A 26141-nucleotide genomic window follows, 5' to 3' on the forward strand; every position below is an offset into this window, starting at 1 on the left:
TAATAGGAAAAACCTAAAGAATGGAATAATTTTGTCCTTACAAAAAAATAAATAGATCAATATCTGAAGGACAGATAAAGTAGTATAATGTGAAAAAAAACTAAGGTGTAGCATTTTATATTCTTAAATTTATACAGAGCAATTTGAACTGTACACATAAGTCAATGTATACAGAGAAAAAGTCTGGTTTTGTACAGAGAAAATTATTAAAAGTGCCCATCTTTAGGAAATTAAATATGAAAGAAGAAATTTATTAATTTCTGAATTCATTAATCATTATAAAATATCCATGTAATGTTTTTATTTTTTCTTTCAAATTTTTATGTTTTTCCATTTTTTATTGATTTTTTTAAAAAAATACATGACAGCGGAATGCATTAGAATTCTTATGACACATATATAGCATAATTTTTCATATCTCTGGTTGTATATAAAGTATGTTGACACCAATTCGTGTCTTCATGCATGTACTTTGGATGATGTCTATCACATTCCACCATACTTGTTAACCCCCAGTCCCCTCCCTTTCCTTCCCACCCCTCTGCCTTATCTAAGAGTTCATCTATTCCTCTCATGCTCCCCCACTCCCTGCTCCACTATGAATCAGCCTCCTTGTATCAGAGAAAACATTGGGCCATTTGTTTTTTGGGATTGGCTAACTTCACTTAGCATTATCTTCTCCAATGGCATCCATTTACCTGCAAATGCCATAATTTTATTCTCTTTTATTGCTGAGTAAAATTCCATTGTGTATATATGCCACATTTTTTAATCCATTCATCAACTGAAGGACATCTAGTTTGGCTCCACAGTTTAGCTATTGCAAATTGCACTGCTATAAACATTGATGTGGCTGTGTCCCTGTAGTATGCTGATTTTAAGACTTAAAAATGAAATTAACTAATATAATCTTTTAGAAAACTAGGAATAAATTTTCAAACTTAAGGGAAGTATTAGATTCACCTAGGTACTAAACACTAAGAAATTGGGACATTTGATGTAATATGAACCATGGCCTAGCCTAGTAAAAATTTTAGGATAAAGGATAGCACATTACCTTTGTAGAAAGACCTTGGTTCAACTCCTAACTGTGCAACTTTAATATGGATAAATTTTCTCAGTGTTTTAATCTAAAATTTAATTTGGTGGCATATCATAAAGAAAATAGTAGAAAAAATATTGAATGATACATAAATAAAAGATGATTATTGTTGCATTATTACATAATGATGGGTTATCTGATGGGCATTTTTCAATGGATTGTAGAGAAATACTATTTGTCAATATCTTATTCATTAATTAAAAAGATTGATTATATATTATTATATAAATTGTGTGCAAGAAGCATGCTGCTCAAACCAAAGACATGCATAACATACATTCTGTGCTCTCAAGTCTAAGCTTACAAACTAACAGAATAGAAAAATAATTGCACCAGTAAATGAAAACATATAAAAAAGTAAAATAGTGTATAAGAAATAAATATCTATAGAATTTAGAACCATAAAAATATTATTTTTAGTAAACAGTAGAGGAAAAGGGAAATCAAAGGAAACATTTGAGTAGGTTCTCAAAGAACAGAAAACTCTCCTGATCTGAATATCTAAAATATCTGTGCTAATATTACTTAGGTACCTCAACTTTAACATATCCCAAACACCCCATCTTATTCTCATCTTCCACACATGCTCCTCCCTTTTCTTATTAAGAGTATTTTTTCTGCCTTATATTTCTTAGGAATGGCAATATTATTTACCCAAATTGCTCGTATCAAACTGTGAAGCAATTATTCTTTATTAGTTCAGCTTTTATCTAGTTACTTGAAAAAGTCGTGTTTTCCAGACCAGTGGTCTTCTTCCACTCTATTCTTTAATGCACTGTTTGAGTAATCTTTTGAAGTCCAATCATGTTCTTTTCCTAACACTTTAATGCTGACCCCCACAAAACATCCCAAGTTTTTTGAAAGAACTCTAAAGCCATTAGAATGAGAGTTGTTCCAGATCTAGACCAGACAGACATAACTCCCCACATTTTACACCACTTCCTCCCATGGTAGAGTTACTCTCTTGTAATAGTCTCCTGAATAGGCTAAATTCTCTCTTGCCTTCAGACCCTTCCAAATTTACTCTCTTTAAATGATTTTCCAACTACAACTTACAGACAGATTTATCTTCATAATACTCTAAACTTTCTTCTAGGTACAAATTATAACATTTTTCTTATTGAGGGCTAGGCTCACATTTTATTGATATCTATATACCCACATATGGTAAAGTATCTGATACATTGAAGAACTGAACAAATGTTTATGGAAGAGAGGAAGGATGAAGGATGGAGGGGATAAAGACAAGAGTTGAAACCAAGGCAGACAACCTCGGTTTTCAGAGTTTTGTACATATTAGAAGATAAGTGACTCCTTGAATATTATTGTGAGAAGTGGAACCACACATTCCCAAGGCTTAAGAATCTCTGGCTCAGAAATTTTTATAGTGAAAGATGTTAAATAAGGACAAAAAACTAAATAAGGTCCAATTATAAGACACAAATATGATACAGTGTCACAGAAGTTAATGGAAAAGCATGAAGTTAGACATGATTAATAATTGCCAAGTGTTGTGAAGAAGTCATGAAAAACAAGGTTATTGTTCAAGAAATTACAAGTCTAAAAGAAATAGTCATTTTTATCCTATCCAATAACAAGATATGGCAGGGGAACATTAAAAAATGTTATTTATACTGTTATGCCATTATGTCACAAATGTCATTATTGGCAAATATGGCAAAGATATAGGAATACTATGTTCAACAGAGCAGGGAGTTCAAAGAAGATCATAGAGTGTGAGGAATATAATTTCACTAACCTACAATAATGAGAAATAAAGCCATAATGGGATACAGCTGTTCCTTACAGATATTTAATATTTTTTAAAAACAATATTAACATTTAATGCTAGACATATTTACCTTCGTAAAATATATTCTTATTTAAATTACTTCTTTTCTTTCCCCATCGACAATCAACAATTGGCTGCCTTTGATAGGAAGGAAGAGAACTGTAAATAGGTTCACAACTACACCTAATACTTTTTTTGAACTAATGTATTTGTTACCATATTAGTTATTAATTTATTAGCTTGAACCTATAACCTGTCATCAGAAATATAGAAAATAAGCAATCAAGTTCACTTTGTTTTGGATTTGTTTTGAAATTTCTCCCTAATCAAGTGAAAAATTAAATAATCTCTTTTTGGAATATCAACAATAATGTATATAAATACAAACATATATTATACTAATAAGGACATCGCTGTTACCACAAATTAAAGGAAAGAAACATGAAAAAACTAACCAGTAGCTAACTGCTAAGCTTTTACTTATATGCTAAAATTTGATTTCTAAACCCATTTTTCTGTTGCCTTCTTTTTAACTGCTTAAAAATGAAATTTAGAGATACTTGGATTACCACTGGGATGCTGAATACTCATACAATATGCTATGAACTGCTAGACATTTTATGTTTAAAATGAAAAATGTGGGTAACACTTTATTTTAATGGTATATTAATTAGTTCCAAATTACAATGAAAATCCTATAGCAGTGAATAAAATATGACATCTACATGAATTTGAAATAAATTTATTATGATCAGTATTATCACAATGAATACTAAATGAATTAATAATGATAAAAGACCAAAAGTATTACCAGAAATGTAATAAAACATCAAGAAAAAGTCAGAAGTTTCTAGTCACTTCATCATCAGCTAGAAATAAGTACTATAACACTGGATAACACTATATTCATGTGTATAATTAGTGATCAGAAATTAACAATAAATAAAAAATGAACCAAGAATGGTAGTTAAATGTCTTCCCAGTAATATTCAAAAAAGTGCTTTTGTATATTAAAAGACTGTTTAGTCTATCCTATGTAAATTAGCTATCAATAAATACTAGATTAAAACACAATATTCCTTTCTAATGTCAGAAACATGTAACTATTTTAGACAATAGAAGTAAAATTCTAATATTGGCTGCTTTATGCTGTCAGATATGCTGATGTGGAAAAATATTATTATTCTGCACTAATTTCACTATTCATTTTTAAGGATTTTCAGTTCCTTAAAGACAGAAACTGTATTGAATTTATAAACTTTGTTTTCTGATTAACACCATGTATCTAGTAAGAGGCAATTGATGTTGAGAGATAGGACTACACTTTATAATGAGAACCAGCTTTTAAATTTTTCATCAATAGCCCTCATCATTATTATTGTTTCACAGATAAATCAATAAGGGGCTACAAATGGGTAGTGGTCTATGCTACCATGTGTAAGGAGAGGGAAGGGTATCTTGGATGGGTTAAGGTGAGAATGGATATGTTGGGACTTCCTGGGGCTACGGCATGGTCTTCGTTTAGTAAGTAGAGTGGATCATGGAGAGGAGAGGAGGCCAGACTTTGTGGTGTCAAGGAAAGAGGAGGGCAACCAACACAGGAAATCAGAGTTCAAGTGTGATGAGGAAGGCATCCAAGTCTGTTGGATGGTTCCTTATGCGAGGCAGAGCCAACATTGTGTGAGAAGCGTATCCATATAAGAGGGGGCACTTGGGCTGGGGATGTGGCTCAAGCGGTACCGCGCTCGCCTGGCATGCGTGCGGCCTGGGTTCGATCCTCAGCACCACATACCAACAAAGATGTTGTGTCCACCGAGAACTAAAAAATAAATATTAAAAATTCTCTCTCTCTCTCTCTCTCTCTCAAAAAAAAAAAAAAGAGGGGGCAGTTGTAGTGATAGGAGTTTGATTACATAAAGAGGGATTGATCAGATAGGTAAATAAATTAAAGATAGTGGTAGCCAGGATTCTCAGTGTCAGAAAAGTAAAGTATTGCAAGGTTTCATAGCCCAAGTCAGTAGCACCAGCTACCAGGAGAAGTGGAGTCCTAGATAGGATTGCTTGGGTCCAGAAGTTCAAGACCAGCCTTCGCAACAAAGAGAAAGAAAGGAGGTAGAGAAGGGCAAAAGGAAGAAAAACAAGAATAAATCTGTGGTGTTGAAATCGAGTTGTCAATGTAAACTCGTGGATTTTAATATAAATGTTGATTAACATAAAAATAATAGAGATGTAAAATGCATATGTGTGTATACATAAACATAGTCCCTAGCTCTGTCCACTAAGCAGGTGTTAAAGCAGCAATCCCCAATAGCAATGTACACTCACTGAAAGGAGCCAGACCTCCTTGGAGGAATGAATGGTTCCCGGCCTGGGGCAGGAAAAGTGGGAGAAGAGCCTGGAACGTTTGTTTGTGTCAGAAAGCAATAACTTTGATCAGGACAGAGAAGAAAGCCTGAAGTGGCTCTCACTGGCTAAATCTGGAACAATGTTACCATTAGAGTAAATAAGGATAAAGCATTTTATTCCATTGACTAAAATGAGAGACTATTAATTTATACTGATATAAATTTAAAGTTGGGTAAGGATAGAAAATGGACATAGTTTCAAAGTGTCTACTTTTAAATAATACTAATTAATTACACAGAAAAATAAAAGAATATTTCAGTGGAGAAGCCTAGCATACACTACTTTAATTAAATGATCCAAATTAATACCACCAGTAATGGGACAAATCAGAATTACACAGTATCTGGAAGAATACAATGAGAAAATTACAGCACCAATTCTCTGATATTCCTGCCAAAAGTACATAACCTGAACCTAATCAAAGGAAAAATCAGACAAACCTAACAGAGGAAAATTCTATAAAATAACTGATCTATAATCTTCAAAAGTATCAAGGTCATGAAAATCAAAGAAAGACTGAAAAAAAATGTTCTACATTCAAGATAATTAAAGAGACCAGGCAAATAGGATCATTTTTGCTATAAAGAGTATTACTAGGGCAAAACTTGAATGACTTCTGAAGATTACATGGTAGAAATATGCCTTTGTTAATTTCATGATTTCAATGTTTGAATTGTGGTTTTATAGAAAATATCCTTGCATGGAAATAAATTGTGGAGTAATGGGCAATCAGGTTGCAACTTACTTCCATATGATTCAGGAAAAATGTCTCTGTATGGTATTTTTAATGTTTCCTGTAAATTTGAGATGGTTTACATAATTTTAAATATGTGTATGTGTGTAAACTAAACATTTTTACTTCTAAGTTGTTATCTCTAAAAGTTTCATTTAATTTTTATACTCCATTTATTCCTCACTATATTCATATTTTCCTTTTAAGTCATTCATCATATTTTGAATATCTCCTTAGAAAATCCTTGTCTGATACTCTGACCAGCTTTGTATTTCTGGGTTTCAATGAACTAACATTTTTTTTTTCTTCTGGTTATGAGTCACAGTTTGCTATACTTTTTTACTACTACTAATTTATGAATAGATGCTAGACACTACAAATGTTATGCTTATAGAGTTTGGATTTTATTCAGAAATTACCTCCAGGCAAAAAACTGGAACAATTGGCTAACCTGTTTTCATTGTTCAAGATCATATCATACATTCTGTTGTATCAATGCTTAAAAATAATTTTTCATGTATTTTATTTAACCTTCTAGTTTTTCATGACTAGGAGGCACGTTTTATAACCAGTTATATCTTATGACCATTTTAAAATTAATTTTTGTTTTAATTAGTTATACATGACAGTAGAATGCTTTTTGGCACATCATACATAAGTGGAGTATAACTCCTCATTCTTCTGGTTGTACATTATTTTGAGTTACACAGGTCATGTAATCATATGTGCACACAGGGTAATAATGTCTGATTCATTCTATTATCATTCTTACCCCCATACCCTCTCTCCTCTCTCAATCCCCTCTAATATAAAGTACTTCTATTCTTCTCTGCCCTCCCCCCCACCTCTTACTGTGAATTAGTATTTGCATATCAGAGAAAACATTCCACCTTTGATTCTTTGGGATTGGCTTATCTCACTAAACAGGATATTCTCCAGTTCCATCCATTTACTGGAAAATGCCATAATTTCATTATTCTTTAAGGCTGAGTAATATTCCATTGTATATATATACCTTGATTTCATTATCATTCATCTTTTGAAGGGCACCTAGGTGGGTTCCATAGTATAGCTATTCTGAATGGAGCTGCTATAAACATTGATGTGGCTGCATCACTGTAGTATGCTGCTTTTAAAAGTCCTTTAGGTATAAACTGAGGAGTGGGATACCTGAGTCATATGGTGGTTCCATTCCCAGTTTTCTGAGGAATCTCCATATCACATTCCATAGGAGTTACACCAATTTGCAGTCCCACCAGCAATGTATGAATGTACCTTTTCCTCCACATTCTTACCAACATTTATTGTTGTTTGTATTCTTAATGATTGTCATTCTGACTGGAGTGTAGTTTTGATTTTCATTTCTCTAACTGCTAGAGATGTTGAACATTTTTTCATATATCTGTTTATTAATTGTATTTCTTTGTCCGTGAACTGTCTGTTCAGTTCCTTAGCACATTTATTGATTGGGTTATTTTGTTTTTTGGTGTTAAGTTTTTTTTGAGTTCTTTATATATCCTGAAGATTACTGATCTATCGGAGGTACGTCTCATTCTGTGGGCTCTCTCTTCACATTATTGTTTTCTGTGAAGAAGCTTTTTAGTTTGATACCATCTCCTTTACTGATTCTTGATTTTACTTCTTGCACTTTAGAAGTCTTGTTAAGAAAGTCATTTTCTAAGCTGACATGGTGGAGATTAGGCCTACTTTTTCTTCCATTAGGCACAGGGTCTCTGTTCTAATGTCTAAGTCCCGATTCACTTTGAGTTAATTTTTGTGCAGGGTGAGAGATACGGGTGAAATTTCATTTTGCTACATATGGATTTCCAGTTTTCCCAGTAGCATTTGTTGAAGAGGCTATCTTTTTCTCCAATGTATGTTTTTGGCATATGGTCATTTACTTTGTTATGTTTTGAAAACAAAAGTTTTCTCCTGAACAAGTTTTTTTTCCTATTTACCTATGATTTATTTCACAAATCGTATATAATTGCCCAATGTTCAATATAAAAATTTAAACAAGGAAAAATACACAGAAAACATAAGAGATTCTATTTTCAATCTACCCATCTTTCAATATTCAAAATCAAACCACTATTGACAGCTTTCTATGTTTTACTCCAGAACCATAGTTTTAGTTCTACAATTTTTATATAAAAGAGCACACAAAGTATATTACTTATTTCTATTATATTTTTTGCCTTAATTTATTTCAAGGACTTTTTCATGTTATTATATATAAAATTTTTACTCATTTAAACTATGATTTATATCCTACCATGTGCATATGCCTGAATTTCGCCACATTATTTCAAATGTAAGATACAAGGTATTTATAGTTTAAATGATATATAAATATATAAAATATATATACACATATATATTTATAAAATGTTTTAATGAGTGTTTTTGTGCATATAACCCTGTACACAAAATAATCCTGTACACAAATTGTGTAAATATGAGAGTACTTCTGTAGGGTCAATAGAAGAACTGACATTCCTGGGACAAATGACATGTATTTTTAAAGCTATTAAAATAATATTGTTGTGTTTCAAACTGTAAATATCAATTTCTAATATGTAAAAAGATAATTCTGTGTTCCCTTGTACTCTGTAAGCTTGTTAAATTCATTTATTATTCTAATTTGTTTTGCATGTGTTTTAGGGTTTTTTATGAACACAATCATCCTACCAGTAAATAAATACAATTTTATTTCTTTGCCATTTTATGCCTTTTATTTAACCATCTTGGAACATTTAGAACTAGTAAGGAAAGAAAAGACTATTCAATAAACAGTATTTACACAGAAAAAGGTATCTATACCTCATGGTATAAGCAGATGAACAAAATTGCATAATGAGTAAAGGAAAATGTTATGAAACTTTAAAATATTATAGTTAAATATAGATAAGCATCATATAATCTTAAACTGGCAAAGTAATCTAAGAAAAACTAAAATCCCTAAAGCCAGAGAAACACATTTACTAATTTGAATATATAACAATTAAAAGAGAGATAAAAACTGACAGTATAGTACACTGCTACATAGTTACGGTTTGAATATGAGGTGTCCTTAGAACACTCATGTGAGACAGTGAAGAAATGTTTAGAGGTAAAACAATTAGATTATGAGATTATAACTTAATCTATGGATTAATCCATTTGAAAGGACTACTATACTAGGTGTTAAATATAGGCATCTAGGTGTGGCTGGAGGAAGTAGATTGCTAAGGGTGTGACTTTGGAGTTTATATTTTGTTCCTAGGACTTCAATTGCTCTGCTTCCTGGCTGTCAGTAACTGAGCAGCTTTCCTCTGCCAGGAACTTCTGCCATGATGTTCTGCCTTACTCAGGCCAGGAATAACTGGCATACCATGGACTAAGCCTTTGAAACCATGAGCCAAAATAAACTGTTCCTCCTCTAAGTTGTTCTAGGGTATTTTGGTCACAGTGAAAAGCTATTAGAAAACTAAAACTTTATGTTGCTGGCTTTGGGATACAATGATAGAGGAGAAGATGTGGCAGTTCTAAAGGTCAGTGAAACAGCTCTTAATGTAGGCTGAAAGAATATTGAGGAAACTCATAGATGCTGGGAAAAAAAAGAACCCATAGCATGTACTAGCAGGAAAATTCCCAAGACTATTGCCTGAAATCATATGGAAAACTGAAAATGTGTAATAAGCTGTTGAACTTGCCCAAGATGTCCAGAAAGAATACAATTAGGGATCCCATTAATTGCACAAAAATAATGCTCTTTAAACCATAAATATTGTTAGTATGATTTATTATTGCTGTTTCTATTACTTATTTTTCTTTTTTCTCCTATTGTGAGACCTTTGTTCTGATTTAATTTTTAATTGATTACGAAATACTGTATTTTCTTGAATACATGCCCTCAGATAAGGACAAAGGGAAGACACTTAAATCTTTACATGTCTCAAAATGCCTTTCATATCCTCCCCAAAACATGGATCTTTGCTAGGATTCTTGGCTAATTCCCCTGAATCATGAGTAATTACTGTTTTTCAGTCTTCTAGGTTTCAGTGTTGAGCAGATAAAGAATCCAATGCATCTGCTTCTTTAGAAAATAATTTTTTCTCTTCTGTCTAGAGTAGAAGCATGTGATTTCTTTCTTCTATATCTTGGAATTATATCAAATAATATCTAAAGATTATTTCATTTCAAGAAACTCTATCTAAGACTCAGAGAGTCCTTTATTTTCAAATCTACACTCTTTATTCAGTTTAGAAAAGTTTTCTTATAGTATTTCCACATAATCTTTTGAGTCATATTGTACAGAATAGGTTTCAGAGTGAAATTTCCTGGCTTTAATACTTCATAGTTGTGTGACCTTGCACAAATTACTCAATCTAACTGAATCTCATTTTCATTGTTTCACATAATTAAGGAATATATATATATATATATATATATATATATATATATATATATATATATATATATAATTCATAAGGATGTTGAAGAATTAAATGTAAGAAAAGCCCATACACTGTTTCTTTATTACAGTCTCTCTTTTTATGCAGAGTAGGGCCTCATATGAATTCTTGTAAGAAATATAGACTCTCTGCCACCAAGACACACTGAACCAGAATTTTCATTTTCAACAAGTTCCCAAGGTTAAAATTTATGAAGAACTATCCAAGTCAATAACAAATGGAAAATGACATTACTTTATGAAGGAAATTTACTATTTACTTTCCCAGTCATACTAATATTTTAATATTTTTTGCCCTAAACTATCAATACTCTGATTTTTAAAAAAACTACACAAAATTTAGAATTTTGTTTCCCTTATCATCTTTACTATTCTTTTAAACTAAAAGTATTATTATGTTTAATAATTATAAATGAAATGTTAGGAATGCCAGTTTATTTTCATCAAGATTTTTGCATAGCATTAGTCATTTCTCCAGGCAATCTCAAAGTTTAGGAAGAGATGCCCATTTTTAAAATCCAGATAGGAGCAAATGTGGACACTAAAATCTGTGAAGAGTAATTAGTTCCTTTGCTCTTGTCTAGCACTTAATCAGGCTTCCCTTGAATACTGTTCTAGAGATCTAAATACTCAGATTAATACATTCACTCATATCATTGTGAAAATCAAAAGAAATAGATGAGAAAGTTATTAGTGCAATGTCTCATGTATAATCAGTGCTCAAACAATGCTAGTTGTTTCCATTTCTATTTGCCTTACTACTACAATTATTTTTTTTAAAATGTCCCAATTCCATGCTAGGATATGATCATCATAGGGATATTATTTATTTATGTATTTATGTCATAAATAAATACTGGGCCTGCCACATACATTCTAGATGGATGCTAAATAAAGAGATAATTTCTGAATGCTAAATAGATTATTTCTAGTTAGCTACTGAGAATATTTACTTAAACAAAAAGCAATTGAAAGATTCATTAATGTAATTTTTCAACAAGTAAGTATTGTGTAGCTATTAAGTATTAGGAACTATGAAGACAAGGTAGACTCAAAAAATGGTAAGCAAAAAAGAGTCATTATCTCTGCTTCTACTTTAAGAGTATAGAGATATGTTATTTCACAAAAACATAAAAATTGAATTGTTGTAAGAGGTACACAGTGAAATAGTGTGGTAGATAAAAATTAAAATCAGAACAACTCAGCAAGTTTCTAACTTATTGACATATTTTCCACTGGTCTGCCACGTCACTGCATTCTATCACAGTCCAATTTACTTTTTTTTTTTTTTTTTTTTTTTTGTAATATCTCTTAAGTTGGAAAAACTCCTGGGGCAATGCTTCTGGGCCACTGTTAAAATAAACCTGTTTCTGATTGTGAAGTTTGGCTGTAAGGAGATGGAAAAAGTGCTAGTGTCTTTCTTTGCCCTCTTCTATTAATTAATTCGTTGGCACTAATTATCTTGCCAGAATGGTTCGGATACTTTGATTTTCAGAAGGAAATGAGTCCTAGAACAACTGAGTTCCATGATGTTTGTGACATGACAGAGGCTCAGATCCCTAGACAGAGTGAGGACTCATTGAGATCAGTGAGCTAGGGAGCCTGGGTGACTGCATCAAGGCCATTACACCTTCAACAGGGAGAAGGCAGATTTCTTCAAACTGCGTTGTGATGATGTCTAATGGTGGTGGTGGGAAAGTTCTACGCTGGAACTTTCCTTATATCAACCTGAATATCCATGGCCTCCCTCTATTTATAATCTCCTTGTATAGTTAATATTACGTTAAACTTCTGGTTCTGTTTGCACTCATTGAAAGGGGGAACTGAGTACTGAATGAGGGAATTTGTCAATGGTAAAGTTCCACTGAAAAACTAGTGGCTAAAAACAGCCAGCCCTTTGTGGGATTCCTTTCTTCACGACTTACCGGTTCCTAAAGTAGTACTGATTTCCTACAAACGACGACCGAGCCTGCAGCCGGGCTAACGTGGCCATGGCCCCTTGGGCCAGGGGTTTGCAACTGGCGTTACCGTCGGTTTCCCGGGCAACCGGGCGATACCACAGGCCAGTCCCGGGGGTTCCACTTCCTTCTCTCCTCTTTTATGTCACCCTGTTTCGGATTTAAGGGCAATACTTATAGAGAATTTTTAATTTTAGGTGTAGCAACAAAGCTTAGTTTAACTGTCTCTATCTCGTTTAGGAATAAAAAGAGGCGACTGTAGGAAAGGAAAGCAGTGGGGAGGAGAATTATGGTTGCTCCGAACATCCGGTTTCCGCCTCCAGCCAGCTTCCGGAAGCTCTTCTCAAAATGCTGAACTGCTCTTTGGAAGTGTCCGGGGCTGTAGTAGTTGGAGTCTGTTCTCGGGCCTGAGCCTCGAGGCCAGGCTCCTGGGTGTCGTTAATGTTCGGGGCCGCCGGGCGCCAACCGATCGGAGCTCCAGCCGCCGGGAACAGCTGGTGAGGCTGGCGACCCCGGGAATGGGAGATCAGGAAATGTGTTGGCCAGAGGCCGCCGGACCTGGAATCCAAGGGGGAGGGAGTTGTGATGGATAATCTGAAGACTTCTAGGCCTTGCTGTCACTCGTGCTTGTGATGGACGCAGTTTGAGGGAGGCATTTTGATGTGTACTAAAGATTTGTGCAGGAACACGGTAAATGCTTGCTGATGGCTTGTCTTAACACTTAGGGTATTTGGGACCGAGTTGGTCAAGCTTTCCGTAATTGATCTCTCCTTGATTACTGGTAAGACCTATGGACAGGAATGCTTTATTCCCAATTCCCCTGCTAAAATTGCCAGATCATAACAAGTTTCTTGTAAGACCAAATGCCAGAAATCTATAGAGTTCTGGAAGTTTAGTAGTGAAGGAGATATCACTTTAATCCCCCACTCCCACTCTTTATGAGGGGAGTAGCCTACCCATTTTCCACTACTTTGAATATACCATTCTAGTTCAAAGGAGATGTGTATGGGTGTTGTTTGGGAACACCAATAAATTCCAGGGTTAAGGCTGGGGTTTGGTAGGTCTATAGTATTATTTCACCAGTGGCACTTTCAGATAAAATATTGCTTTAAATTTTCAAAGTGCTTTCACAAATCACACTTTATTCTATGACAGCCTATAATACCAGAATATCACAGGCACAGAACATTTACTTAAGTGACTTGTCCAAAGTTGCCCTGCACATTTTAGAGCTAGAGAGACAAGATGTCTTTAGAATTTCTTGTTGAAAACTATGATCCAGTCCAGTTTTTCTTCCAAATATTTTTTTTCCTGCAAGTATACACAAGAAAATCAGTGAAACAGACAAGCAGACTTCTTACAATCCTCAAACATAAAAAGTTTTTACCAAACCAGTGTAAGAAATGTGACATTAAAATACATATCCATTCATAAATGCCACAGAGGATAGAAAGACTCTGATGAATTCTGAGTCCATGAGGGATTCTTGCAAGTTTATGATCTCAAAATTTCTTACAACTGAAAAGTTAAAAAAAATTTTTACCCAAAGTATTTTGAGTTGGATCAGATCATGTTATAGTTCATTTTATAATGAATATAGATTTGAATGAGCTACTTTAAAATTCTCAGATTTACCCTGAGAATAGTAAGGGTCACTTTCAAAATGAGCTATTTTTAAATTAGTGTAATTAGCATAAAATAAAAGCATAGTTTTAAAATACTTAATTTTATTTTGGCAGTAGTACATAGTTGTGTAACTGCTATACAAAACAAGATAAAGGACATTTCCACCACTCCATAGTTTGTTCTGCTTGTGTATTTCTTAATATTTCACCATTCATTTTTGTTAAGGAGGGAGATGAATGTGCTATATAGATTGATCTGCTTTTACTAAGGTGATATTGATTTGTAGGGTAAGTACTATTTAATTTAAAAATATGATCCTCTCAACTCCTTGTTGAACTTTGCAACTCCTGTCCAAATCATGGGTTGATACCTCTGTATAATATCGAGAAATGTCCTTCAATTCTCTGTCTCTTTTTAAAATATTTTTAGTTGTAGATGGACACAATAACTTTATTTTGGTTTGTTTTTGTGGTGTTGAGGATAGAACCCAGTGCCTCATGCTTGAGAGGCAAGTGCTCTACCCCTGAGCCACAACCCCAGCCCTCCTTCAGTTCTCTTTTGATGAAACTATCCAACTTTTCTTGTTGGCATGCAACTCATCCTTTCGATTGGAACCAGAATAGAACATAGTGCCTAGTGTATTTGAATGAAACTACCTGATTTGACAGAATTAATATGTTACAGAAAACTAGAACTTTTATTTTCTAGTTTATGTGCACAACTGTCCAATCATTCAGTATTTCTTAGTGGATTCTTTCATTAAAACAGTCGTTACATACCATACATGTTTGTTTTATCCCAGTAATGAAATCATAGTGCTGCTGGGGTTGCTACTATCATCTCTTGTAACTCTTTTGAGGTAGGTACATCATTCTTTGCATTTTAGATGAGGTGACACAGGAGGGAAAACAGTTTAAATAATTTACCCTAAGTGTCTCATTTGTAGTATGATTCATGTGTAGCTAAAGAAAATACCTAACCACCCAGGTGTATACTGCCTGAGTATCTGAATAACATACAGTATCTCTCAGATTTGTTAAGCAACCTGGAGTCCCTGAGGAGTAACTGAGGTACCTGAGGTAGTTAACTTCTCTTAACTTTTCTTTCTTTCTTTCTTTCTTTTTTTTTTAACATTTTCTCCAATGTGGAGATTAGTTTCTTAATTTTTAGGCATTTAGTGCTTAAAGTAGATGATTTCTTTATTGAACTATGATATTCTCTTTATTTAAATTTGTTATATGGGTTTCCTTTTTTATTTCTTTCTAATTTTAAGCCTTTAAAATAAACTGTATGGATTCTGGACCTTTGTTTCTGTAATTTTGTTCCTATTTGGTATTTTGATTTTCTTTAGGTCTGGAAAAGTACATAGTAAAAATTGCATTTTGGTTAGCTGTTTCTTTGATTTGTTTGTTTTTTGTTTTTTGGTTTTTTTTACTCTCAGGTTTACTTAGGATTCTCTTTCAGTTAAGGATCAAAGCAATAGCTGGTATGATTTTGGGCAAGCAATTTATTTTTTATCCTTCCTAGCTAAAAATGAAGAAACAAACAACAGCAGCAGCAGCAACAACAACAAAAAACCCAAAAGAATGCTCATTTAAATAATAAATGGTCTTGCCATATTAAATCACTAATTTGAAAAGTAGAATTAGACTTTTTTCTTTAAAATTAATCATGATTTTTGTTTACAATAAGTTGCTAAAGTAAGAGGAAAAGAAAACTTTCTAGATGTTCACCTTGTTCCCCTTGGTAGCAGCTGCTAGCAGTACCTATAATTGAATATAAGTCAATGGAGCTTTGCCCCCATTATGGGAAATGAATTTTTCAGTTTGGTGGTGAACTTTGTGACTCTTAACCAGGGAGCATTTTTTTCTTTAATCCTTTCTTTTTCATTTATATCTGTATATCAGGTCAGATATACTCCATTTTTTTTTTTTAAGTTAGGAATTTAGGGCCTCTTTTTAACATCATAGAGTCCTTAAAGAGTCCACAAACTTTCTAAGACTATACCACAATTTTGTATACCTGTTGTCCTACAGTGCCCCAACATTTGTAATGCTTCATGACCTCAGAAACGTTGAGGGCCTTAGCTTTTCCTATGTTAGCCTCAGTATTCATGGTAAGATTGTACCTTAAAATCAGAATGACTTGCATTTTCAGTAACCTGTTTCTCTTATTTGAGGGTGGAGTTTGTTGAAAGGTAAAATAACTTCTTTCAACATAAAGTACTTCCTCTCATCCTCACAGAGTGCCTTCAGGGTAGAAATTGTGCTGGTTTTCATGATGAAAATATAGAAATCAGAAGGTAATTGTTTAAGGTGTTGTTGTTAATGAATATAACAGAATTTAATTTCCAAATTCATAGTTTGGATTCTAAAACTCATGTTCTATTGTTACTTCTCAGCCTTTTTTTCTGTAGAGAATTCTTTTCATATATATTGCCTAGTGTTAACATAAACTTGAAACTAATCATTTATATGTTTCAGAAAAAGATAGTTTTTTTCCCCCACCCCAACGCACTTCCTTCTAAAAGAGAGAAGAAGGTTACTTGTGATTCATACTTTGCATGGATAGTTCAAGGAACTTCTATACTAATTTAAGTATTAACATTTAATGTTAGGTTTATTCTTGATTTCCTCAAATAATAACGTCCCCAACATATGAAAGGAGAAAATTGAAGACATAGTCCTTAATAAATTACTAACTTGAGATAAAGACTTATTTTGATAAATGATAGTACCATTAAGGAAGGAAATTATAATGAGCAGCAGAAATCTTAAACTTAAGATAATTCTTAAGGATCAAGTTGTGTTAGACATAAAATTTGGCCCTTCGGTTCGTATAGCCTCCTTCATATTTACTGTTTGTATGTTTAGTCACTCATTGTCGTGATCCACACTATTGTGTGTTGATTTTCGTCTGTACTGTTTGGCTCTTTGCTGTGGACTTTTAGGACTAACTAATCCTTTTCTATCCAACCTCTCTCTCTTTTTTTTTTTTTTATTTATTGGTTATTCAACCTCTCTTATCTTAATAAAACCTAAGATGATATTGAAGTATGTAATTCTATGACTGTTTTAAATTTGTGAGTACTCACAGATACATTCATCAGCATAGTTGTTGACTGAATACAGGGTTACTTTTGAACACACAGTTTGTATATCATAGAGATACAAAAATGGTTATTTCTTCACTTAAATTATTGGTAGCCAATTGAAGTGCTTAGCACTTAACTTATATTTAGTTCTCCACAAATAAAACAACTCAGTTTTGTAGAAGTACTTAGCACTTGACTTATATTTAGCTCGCCACTAATAAAATTATTTAACTTTGTAAAAGAAATAATACATGTTTTAGAGAGGCAGAGATTTTTACCATGTACTAAGTGATGAGTATTTGATTTTTTTTTCCTTAACTAGGTATTTAATAGTTCTAATGGTTACTTTTTAGTTATATCTCGAAGTTTTTTGTTGTTGTTTTTATGTTGTTTTTATTTAGCAGAAACACATATATATCCTTTTATTATATAGTTGCTTGTATCAGCATCTAGGCAAGGAAATAATTATTAATTTTTCTATACATACTGTATTTTTTTTTCTTAGGAATGAGTGGGGCTTCACAAACAATAATTAGTAATAAAATAGTTAACTTTAGTTATTGGGAGTTTCCGTTTTATGGGTGTTCTTTTCTCCTGCTGTCCCCACCTACATATATTTTAACAGCAATTTTAGAGCTATTGGGCCATCAATCAACTTCTAATCTTTTGGAGAGGTATAAGCAGTACTTTAAAACTAAATAGCTTCCTGATTTTTCTTTCTTAAGCCAGAAACATTTGAAGAAAACCCCTAAGTTAAATATGATGAGGACAAAGTATTTGAGTACAGTAATCTTCTGATGTGTCAGTACAACTGCAAATAAATAAAACAACTATTTTTCACTCGATTATCTTATTTTGCTTTTATTTCTATTGACCAGTTGATGCCCATTTTATCTGTGAAATGTTAGTGAAGCAGCTTAAGCCTAACATTAAGTGTCTAATATTATTGGCTCATTAATAGGGATTTTGATTGGGATTAACTTGTAGAAGAGTCTAGGTACATTAGACTATAAAGAAAAAAGTGCTTTGAACTCTGAATTGCACTTACAATAAATGTATTTTTTTCTGTGTTTTCATAGAATTTTTGAAGAAACTTAAAAGTAATTTTCAGTTGATTTGTATTTGAATGATATATGGAATAATTTCGATTCTTCTAGTTAAAATTTTTTTAATATATTTTATTTCATTTTGAGAAACAAAATTGAATAAGGCTGACACAATTTTAATGAGATTAAGAATGTTTACTTTCATTTTGGTAATATTGGTTATATTTTATTAGTTATAGTAGTATTTTTTCAATAAGTAGTAATTTTTCAACAAGTAATACTTTTTCAACAAGAATTAGAGTGTCAGATTTCAAAGGATCAATTTTCCAGTGTTAAGACTACTTACTAATATAGTTCTCAAAACACTGGCCAGAGCAATTAGACAGACGAAAGAAATTAAAGGCATAAAAATAGGAAAAGAAGAACTTAAATTATCACTATTTGTGGACGACATGATTCTATACCTAGAAGACCCAAAAGGGTCTACAAAGAAACTACTAGAACTAATAAATCAATTCAGCAAAGTGGCAGGATATAAAATCAACACGCATAAATCAAAGGCATTTCTGTATATCAGTGACAAAACTTCTGAAACGGAAATGAGGAAAAACACTCCATTCACAATATCCTCCAAAAAAATAAAATACTTGGGAATCAACCTAACAAAAGATGTGAAAGATTTATACAATGAAAACTACAGAACCCTAAAAAGAGAAGTAGAAGAAGATCTTAGAAGATGGAAAAATATACCCTGTTCATGGATAGGCAGAACTAACATCATCAAAATGGCGATATTACCAAAAGTTCCAAAAGTTCTCTATAGGTTTAATGCAATGCCAATCAAAATCCCAATGGCATTTCTTGTAGAAATAGAGAAAGCAATCATGAAATTCATATGGAAAAATAAAAGACCCAGAATAGCAAAAGCAATTCTAAGCAGGAAGTGTGAATCAGGCGGTATAGTGATACCAGATTTCAAACTATATTACAGAGCAATAGTGACAAAAACAGCATGGTACTGGTACCAAAACAGGCGGGTGGACCAATGGTATAGAATAGAGGACACAGAGACTAATCCACAAAGTTACAACTATCTTATATTTGATAAAGGGGCTAAAAGCATGCAATGGAGGAAGGATAGCATCTTCAACAAATGGTGTTGGGAAAACTGGAAATCCATATGCAACAAAATGAAACTGAATCCCTTTCTCTCGCCATGCACAAAAGTTAACTCAAAATGGATCAAGGAGCTTGATATCAAATCAGAGACACAGCGTCTGATAGAAGAAAAAGTTGGCTCCGATCTACATATTGTGGGGTCGGGCTCCAAATTCCTTAATAGGACACCCATAGCACAAGAGTTAATAACAAGAATCAACAAATGGGACTTACTTAAACTAAAAAGTTTTTTCTCAGTAAGAGAAACAATAAGAGAGGTAAATAGGGAGCCTACATCATGGGAACAAATTTTTACTCCTCACACTTCAGATAGAGCCCTAATATCCAGAGTATACAAAGAACTCAAAAAATTAGACAATAAGATAACAAATAACCCAATCAACAAATGGGCCAAGGACCTGAACAGACACTTCTCAGAGGAGGATATACAATCAATCAACAAATACATGAAAAAATGCTCTCCATCTCTAGCAGTCAGAGAAATGCAAATCAAAACCACCCTAAGATACCATCTCACTCCAGTAAGATTGGCAGCCACTATGAAATCAAACAACAACAAGTGCTGGCGAGGATGTGGAGAAAAGGGTACACTTGTACATTGCTGGTGGGACTGCAAATTGGTGCGGCCAATTTTGAAAGCAGTATGGAGATTCCTGGGAAAGCTGGGAATGGAACCACCATTTGACCCAGCTATTGCCCTTCTCGGACTATTCCCTGAAGACCTTAAAAGAGCATGCTACAGGGATACTGCCACATCGATGTTCATAGCAGCACAATTCACAATAGCTAGACTGTGGAACCAACCCAGATGCCCTTCAATAGATGAATTGATAAAAAAAATGTGGCATTTATACACCATGGAATATTATGCAGCACTAAAAAATGACAAAATCATGGAATTTGCAGGGAAATGGATGGCACTAGAGCAGATTATGCTTAGTGAAGCTAGCCAATCCCTAAAAAACAAATACCAAATGTCTTCTTTGATATAATGAGAGCAACTATGAACAGAATAGGGAGGAAGAGCAGGAAGAAAAGATTAACTTTAAAACAGACATGAGATGGGAGGGAAAGAGAGAAAAAAGGGAAATTGCATGGAAATGAAGGGAGACCCTCATTGCTATACAAAATTACATATAAGAGGTTGTGAGGGGAATGGGAAAATAAACAAGGAGAGAAATGAATTACAGTAGATGGGGTAGAGAGAGAAGATGGGAGGGGAGGGAAGGGGGGATAGTAGGGGATAGGAAAGGTAGCAGAATACAACAATTACTAATAGGGCATTATGTAAAATTGTGGATGTGTAACCGACGTGATTCTGCAATCTGCATTTGGGGTAAAATTGGGAGTTCATAACCCACTTCAATCTAATGTATGAAATATGATATGTCAAGAGCTTTGTAATGTTGTGAACAACCAATAAAAAAAAAAAAAGTTTAGGCTAACTAAGCCTAACCTATTCACTTAAATTCTGTTCAATTAAACTGCCAAGTTGAAGCCAAATAGAGCTCATTCACCTTCTTCCAAGTACTTTTTTATTTAAAGATATAGCCACATAGACTACAAATGCCTCATTTCCATAAAAAAAAAAGACTACTTACTTTTCTGTTTTTTGTTTTGTTTTGTTTTTGTGGTGCTAGGGATTGAACCTAGGTTTTTGCTTGGTAGGCAAGTACTCTGAACTGAGCTACATCTTCAATGATTTTTTTTTTCTTCTGAAGTATAGTACCAAATTATAACTTCAAAATAAACTGTAATTTTATTTGGAGGTTATATTCATCCATTGAGTTAATTTCATGTTTTAATATTTTAAGCTATTTATTCATCGATTGATAAGAACGTCCTATCTTCACAAAGAAAGTTACTCCAGATTCAGGTGAATAGTCATTTAGAGAAATGATCCTTATTGTAATACATCTTAGACTGGCATCAAGTAAGTTTTCTTAAAGGAACAATATAATATTTGGAGATAATAGGTCTTTCAGACATATTTCTTTAAAAATATGGTGTTAAAGGAAAAGAACAAGACATTCATTGCATTAAGAGAAAACAGAAAGGCAATTATTAGCTTATAGATAATGGTAAAAATATTCATTAAGGTTATCAATGCAGTCAGAATTGTAGCCTCTATTTTGGCTTCATACCAATTCCTATGTGATATATATTTCTATTAATTTAATGCTACATTTTGAGACCAGTTATATATAGAACCCTTATAAAAAAGTCTCAGTTGCCTCATTTAAAATATATATTTGAACCACTATGTTTTTGAAAAACATGTGTCCAGACATGTGTGTATTTATTTTTTACATTCAGGTTGCCAAAGGAGATAAATCTGGAAAATATGAACTAAAGATAATGCTGTGTTACATAATTGTTGACAATGTACACTCAAATAACCAATACAGAGTTGGTTTTTTTTTAGCTCATTCTGCTTATTCTGTTTTCACCGGCTATACTATCTTGTATCTTGTGTTGATTTAGCCTCCCACTCCTTTCTCCTATTCAAAATAACATAATGGCTTTTACATATAGATGACATATATTAAAATGAAAGTAATACTGCTTGGTGCTAAATTAATCATAAAATATATAGACTGGATACTGGAATTAGTTAGTTGTTTTCTGTAGTTGAGTAAATATTGGAGCTCTGAAACGAGATTGAGTTTGAATCCTGTCTCTATCACTTAAATGTCATATTATGAAGGAAATCTGTTTTTTTTTTCCATATGCCACCTTATAGGATTATCATGTGAATATGAGGTAAAATATAGAAAACACTCAGAAATAAGCCTGGCAAATAGTAAACACTGAAGTGTTAAAACTGTATGTGTGTATAATATTATAAATGGTAAATCCAGTTGAATCATGATGTATGTGTATTTTTTTCCCCTTAGGTTATCACTAAATGTAAAGGAATAGTTATAGGTTATTACAGGGAATTTGCTAAAATCTAAAATTATAAATAATAAATGACAAAGACTCTATAAAGTCTATTTAGACCAAGGGTCATCAAATGGGCCAGGCACTATTTGATTTTATAAATAAAACTTTATTAGAACACAATCATACTCATACATTTATGTATTGCTTGTGGCTATTTTTGCATTATAATGACAAATTGAGTAGTTGTTAGAGACCTAATGGCCTATACAGCCTAAAATATTTATTATCTGGCCCTTTGCATACCCTTGCTAATAGACTCCTGGAACTACGTAGGCCTCTAGAGGCCAGTTGAGAATATTTTTATCCCTATGCGCCTTTAGACCTCAATTTGAGACATGATTGCCCATGGTCTTTTTATGAAAGGTGTACATATCCAAACTATCTGTAATGTTTAAAAATAAAATCAGATATCTAGGCTCTGTATCACACCAACTAATTTAAAATTTGGGGGTACTGAGTTTGGAAAGAACTATATAATTTATTAAAGTTCCCAAAGAAGACTGATATTATCCTTGCTGACTAAAAAAGCCTCAGAGACTACTTCAGAATAAATTAATGATGGGCCCTTTTAGACCAGTGAGGCTCCAGTTTTGATGTAAATAGTTTCTGCTTCACTGGATTATATGCTTAGTGTGGCCTAAATATATGCTTAGTGTTTAGTTAAACTTTTTTTTTTCCATATATTTTAAATCTTGACAATACCGGTCTTTCTGCTTGTCTCTTGTATTGTAGCAGTGATTAGGTACAACATGTGGTAAGTAGAGGATTTTATGCTTCTGTCTTCATTTAGAAATTAGTGGGCAGGGAGGGGACTGGGAAAGTTTTCTCTGCTCTGAGGAGAATCGGTTCAAGAAAAAGGACAAAGATAGTCAAGGAAAAGTGATTTAAGCAGAAAGAGCTTTTCCATAGTAACATAGTAAAAATATATGGTTTGTTCTGTTGCTGACACTATATTTACTCTATTTTGAAATAATTTCTGTTTAATAAAAGAACTTATGCATGAGGATGCTTTAAAAGGAATCAGAATATTTGAAATGGTAGTACATTGACTAGGAAAATAGCTTCAAACATTTTGTAATGACCAAATTTTAGTACAATATAGAGTGAATCATCTGCTGTAGAAGACTCAATTAGCATGGCTTAGAGTGACTATTTTTTTTTTTTCCTTTTTCATTCTCTAAAAAATGTAGGCATTTCAGTAGAACCATGGAGGAGCTGGTTCACGACCTTGTCTCAGCCCTGGAAGAGAGCTCAGAGCAAGCACGTGGTGGTTTTGCTGAAACAGGAGACCATTCTCGAAGTATTTCTTGCCCTCTGAAACGCCAAGCCAGGAAAAGGAGAGGGAGGAAGCGGAGGTCTTATAATGTTCACCACCCGTGGGAGACTGGTCACTGCTTAAGTGAAGGCTCTGATTCTAGTTTAGAAGAACCAAGCAAGGACTATAGAGAAAATCACAATAATAATAAAAAAGATCATAGTGACTCTGATGACCAAATGTTAGTGGCCAAGCGCAGGCCATCATCAAACTTAAATAACAATGCTCGAGGGAAAAGACCTCTATGGCATGAGTCTGATTTTGCTGTGGACAACCTGGGAAACCGAACTCTCCGCAGGAGGAGAAAGGTGAAACGAATGGCTGTGGATCTCCCACAGGACATCTCTAACAAACGGACCATGACACAGATGCCTGAAGGTTGTAGAGACCAGGACATGGACAATGATAGAGCTTACCAGTATCAAGAATTTACCAAGAATAAAGTTAAAAAAAGGAAGTTGAAAATAATTAGACAAGGACCAAAAATCCCAGATGAAAGAGTAGTTTTAGAAAGTGAGGAAATCAGCCAGACCAATAAGGACAAAATGGAATATGAAGAGCAAAAAGTCTCAGATGAGCTCATGAGTGAAAGGTGACTTTTATGTTTTCTAAATATAAAAATATTTGTCTACAGTTTGTGGTTGAATGTGTTTTATATTTTAATTAATTCTATTTTAAAATAATTATAAATTGTAATGATGATAGTGATATTACTATTTAACTATGATTATATTTCCTAATAATTTATGATGTTTTTCATCAGGCAAAATTGCTTATTTGATTTACACGAAGTCTTCTGATTGTGTTATAATGACTTAGTTTTCAGCTACAAAGAGAAAAGGAAATAGATTTTCAGTGGGAAAGAATGTACTTTAGAATAATAGCACATTTGTAACTCTTAGAATTGGATATATAATTATTTATTTGGTTAATTATAGAGTTTTAGCCTTTGGTGCTTTTTAAAGTACATGATTCATTCTGATTCTTGAGAATCAAAAGTTTATACCACTATGACATACAAATGGTTTGATATTTAAAGTATTAGCTTGGTAGGTATTCTGATTATTGATAATTATAAACCTAATTTATGGTCTATGTGATTTTGTCATTAGAAAAGTGGAAGAAGCAACAATCCTTTGGCAGTTAGTCTAATACATCCATTCTAGGAAGCAGGTGTACCACTATGATAATTGTTAAATCCTATTTTTACAGCATCAAAAGGTAAGTGATAATTTTGATTTCACACAGAACTGATGCTACTTGCAAGAAATGAGATGTTGACACTGTTCATCCTTTTAGGTGTATGTCCTTAAAACCAAATGCATATGAGTCAGAAAAAAAAATTCCTTACATATGGGCTGGGAAAAAGTATTTGATTTTTAATTTGTAGCATCAGGTAATTTTTGTAGGATATGGAAATAATTTTTATTCTTGTTGTATTTGTAAATATGATTACAGACCTGACTAGAACCTGGCAAGAGTTTATGGAATGGTTCTTTAATTAGACATAGTTTCTATTTATGTTATTATTCTGAAGAAGTAAAATTTACTTAAAGTGAGAAAAATGTTTCAGGAAGACTTTGAAAAGTTTATGAAATCGTTTCTTTCAAGAAAGTTGTGATTTTTTTATATAGAAATGGGAATCATTTGTACCTTACTATTGGGCCATTGTGACTGAGGACCACTCAGTCTGTCATAAAAGTAATTATATTATTGCTCAGTTGCTGGGGGGAGAGTGTGGTGGTGGAGATAACTAACATTCTTGATTCTGGGTTATTCACACTTAGATTGTGCAAACGCCTCCTTTTTTTTTTTTCTTAATGCCTGCCTTTTATTGATCTGTTTCGTAGGACATCTGCCTGGGAACAGAATTGAGATGAAAATCCTATCATTTATTTTCCTTCATTGTAAAAAAATATTTGAGTACTCACTAGGTATGATCAGGTTACCTAGAAGTTAACAACCCAGGTTCAAGTCTTCAAATAGAATATTTTCATTCCTGAACAAAATAAAAAATATGTGCTTGCTCTGATTTTAAACTTTTCTGTAAAATGATTTTTCTCTTGCCATTTAAGAATTAGCTACAGTTTTCTTCTATGGGAAGATTGTTAAACATTTAACATATTTTCCTAACACATGTAGATGTTTTTTGAGACTACATCCAAAGTTTTCCTATTATAAAAAGCTGTCTATATGTTTTCTTGGAGCTGACTTGTAAATAAGAACAGCATTACTCTGTGTGTTTTGTCTATGTAGGTCTCAGAGTTAACAAACATTTCATAAACTACTATGTAATATTCACTGGTACCTGAATAATAATTCAGACAAGTTAAGATGTATCTTTTTTAATAGATTACATTGTTCTAGATGTTAATGGAAAAAGTATTTTAATTAAAAAATAATCACCTGGGGGCAATTTACTGATTGGTTAAAATTACGAACTATAGTACAAAGAAAAGTACATGAGGATTTAAAAAAAAATTCTGTA

The 26141-nt window shown here is 33.1% G+C and overlaps 2 protein-coding genes across 5 annotated transcripts in view; one reads left to right on the top strand and one right to left on the bottom strand.

The window, feature by feature from the left end:
• Nucleotides 1–12482, bottom strand: part of SPATA17 (spermatogenesis associated 17) — a gene marked incomplete at both ends in the record, with an annotated part of 210323 nt that extends 197841 nt beyond the window's left edge. The window contains one exon of the mRNA XM_081299767.1: nucleotides 12415–12482. Coding sequence (XP_081155893.1) covers nucleotides 12415–12482 — 68 coding nt within the window. The remainder of the gene's footprint in view (nucleotides 1–12414) is intronic.
• Nucleotides 12483–12798: 316 nt separating this feature from the next.
• Nucleotides 12799–26141, top strand: part of GPATCH2 (G-patch domain containing 2) — a 176393-nt gene continuing 163050 nt past the window's right edge. For all 4 annotated transcript variants that reach the window (XR_014022621.1, XM_081299013.1, XM_081299014.1 and 1 more), the window contains exons 1-2: nucleotides 12799–12944; nucleotides 23529–24245. Coding sequence is in view for 3 of the 4 variants with exons in the window: in XM_081299013.1 (XP_081155139.1) it covers nucleotides 12889–12944; nucleotides 23529–24245 (773 nt within the window). In the remaining variant the exon portion in view is untranslated. The remainder of the gene's footprint in view (nucleotides 12945–23528; nucleotides 24246–26141) is intronic.

This window comes from Spermophilus citellus (assembly GCF_964194105.1).
Source record: "Spermophilus citellus genome assembly, chromosome: 6".
Lineage (NCBI taxonomy): Eukaryota > Metazoa > Chordata > Mammalia > Rodentia > Sciuridae > Spermophilus > Spermophilus citellus.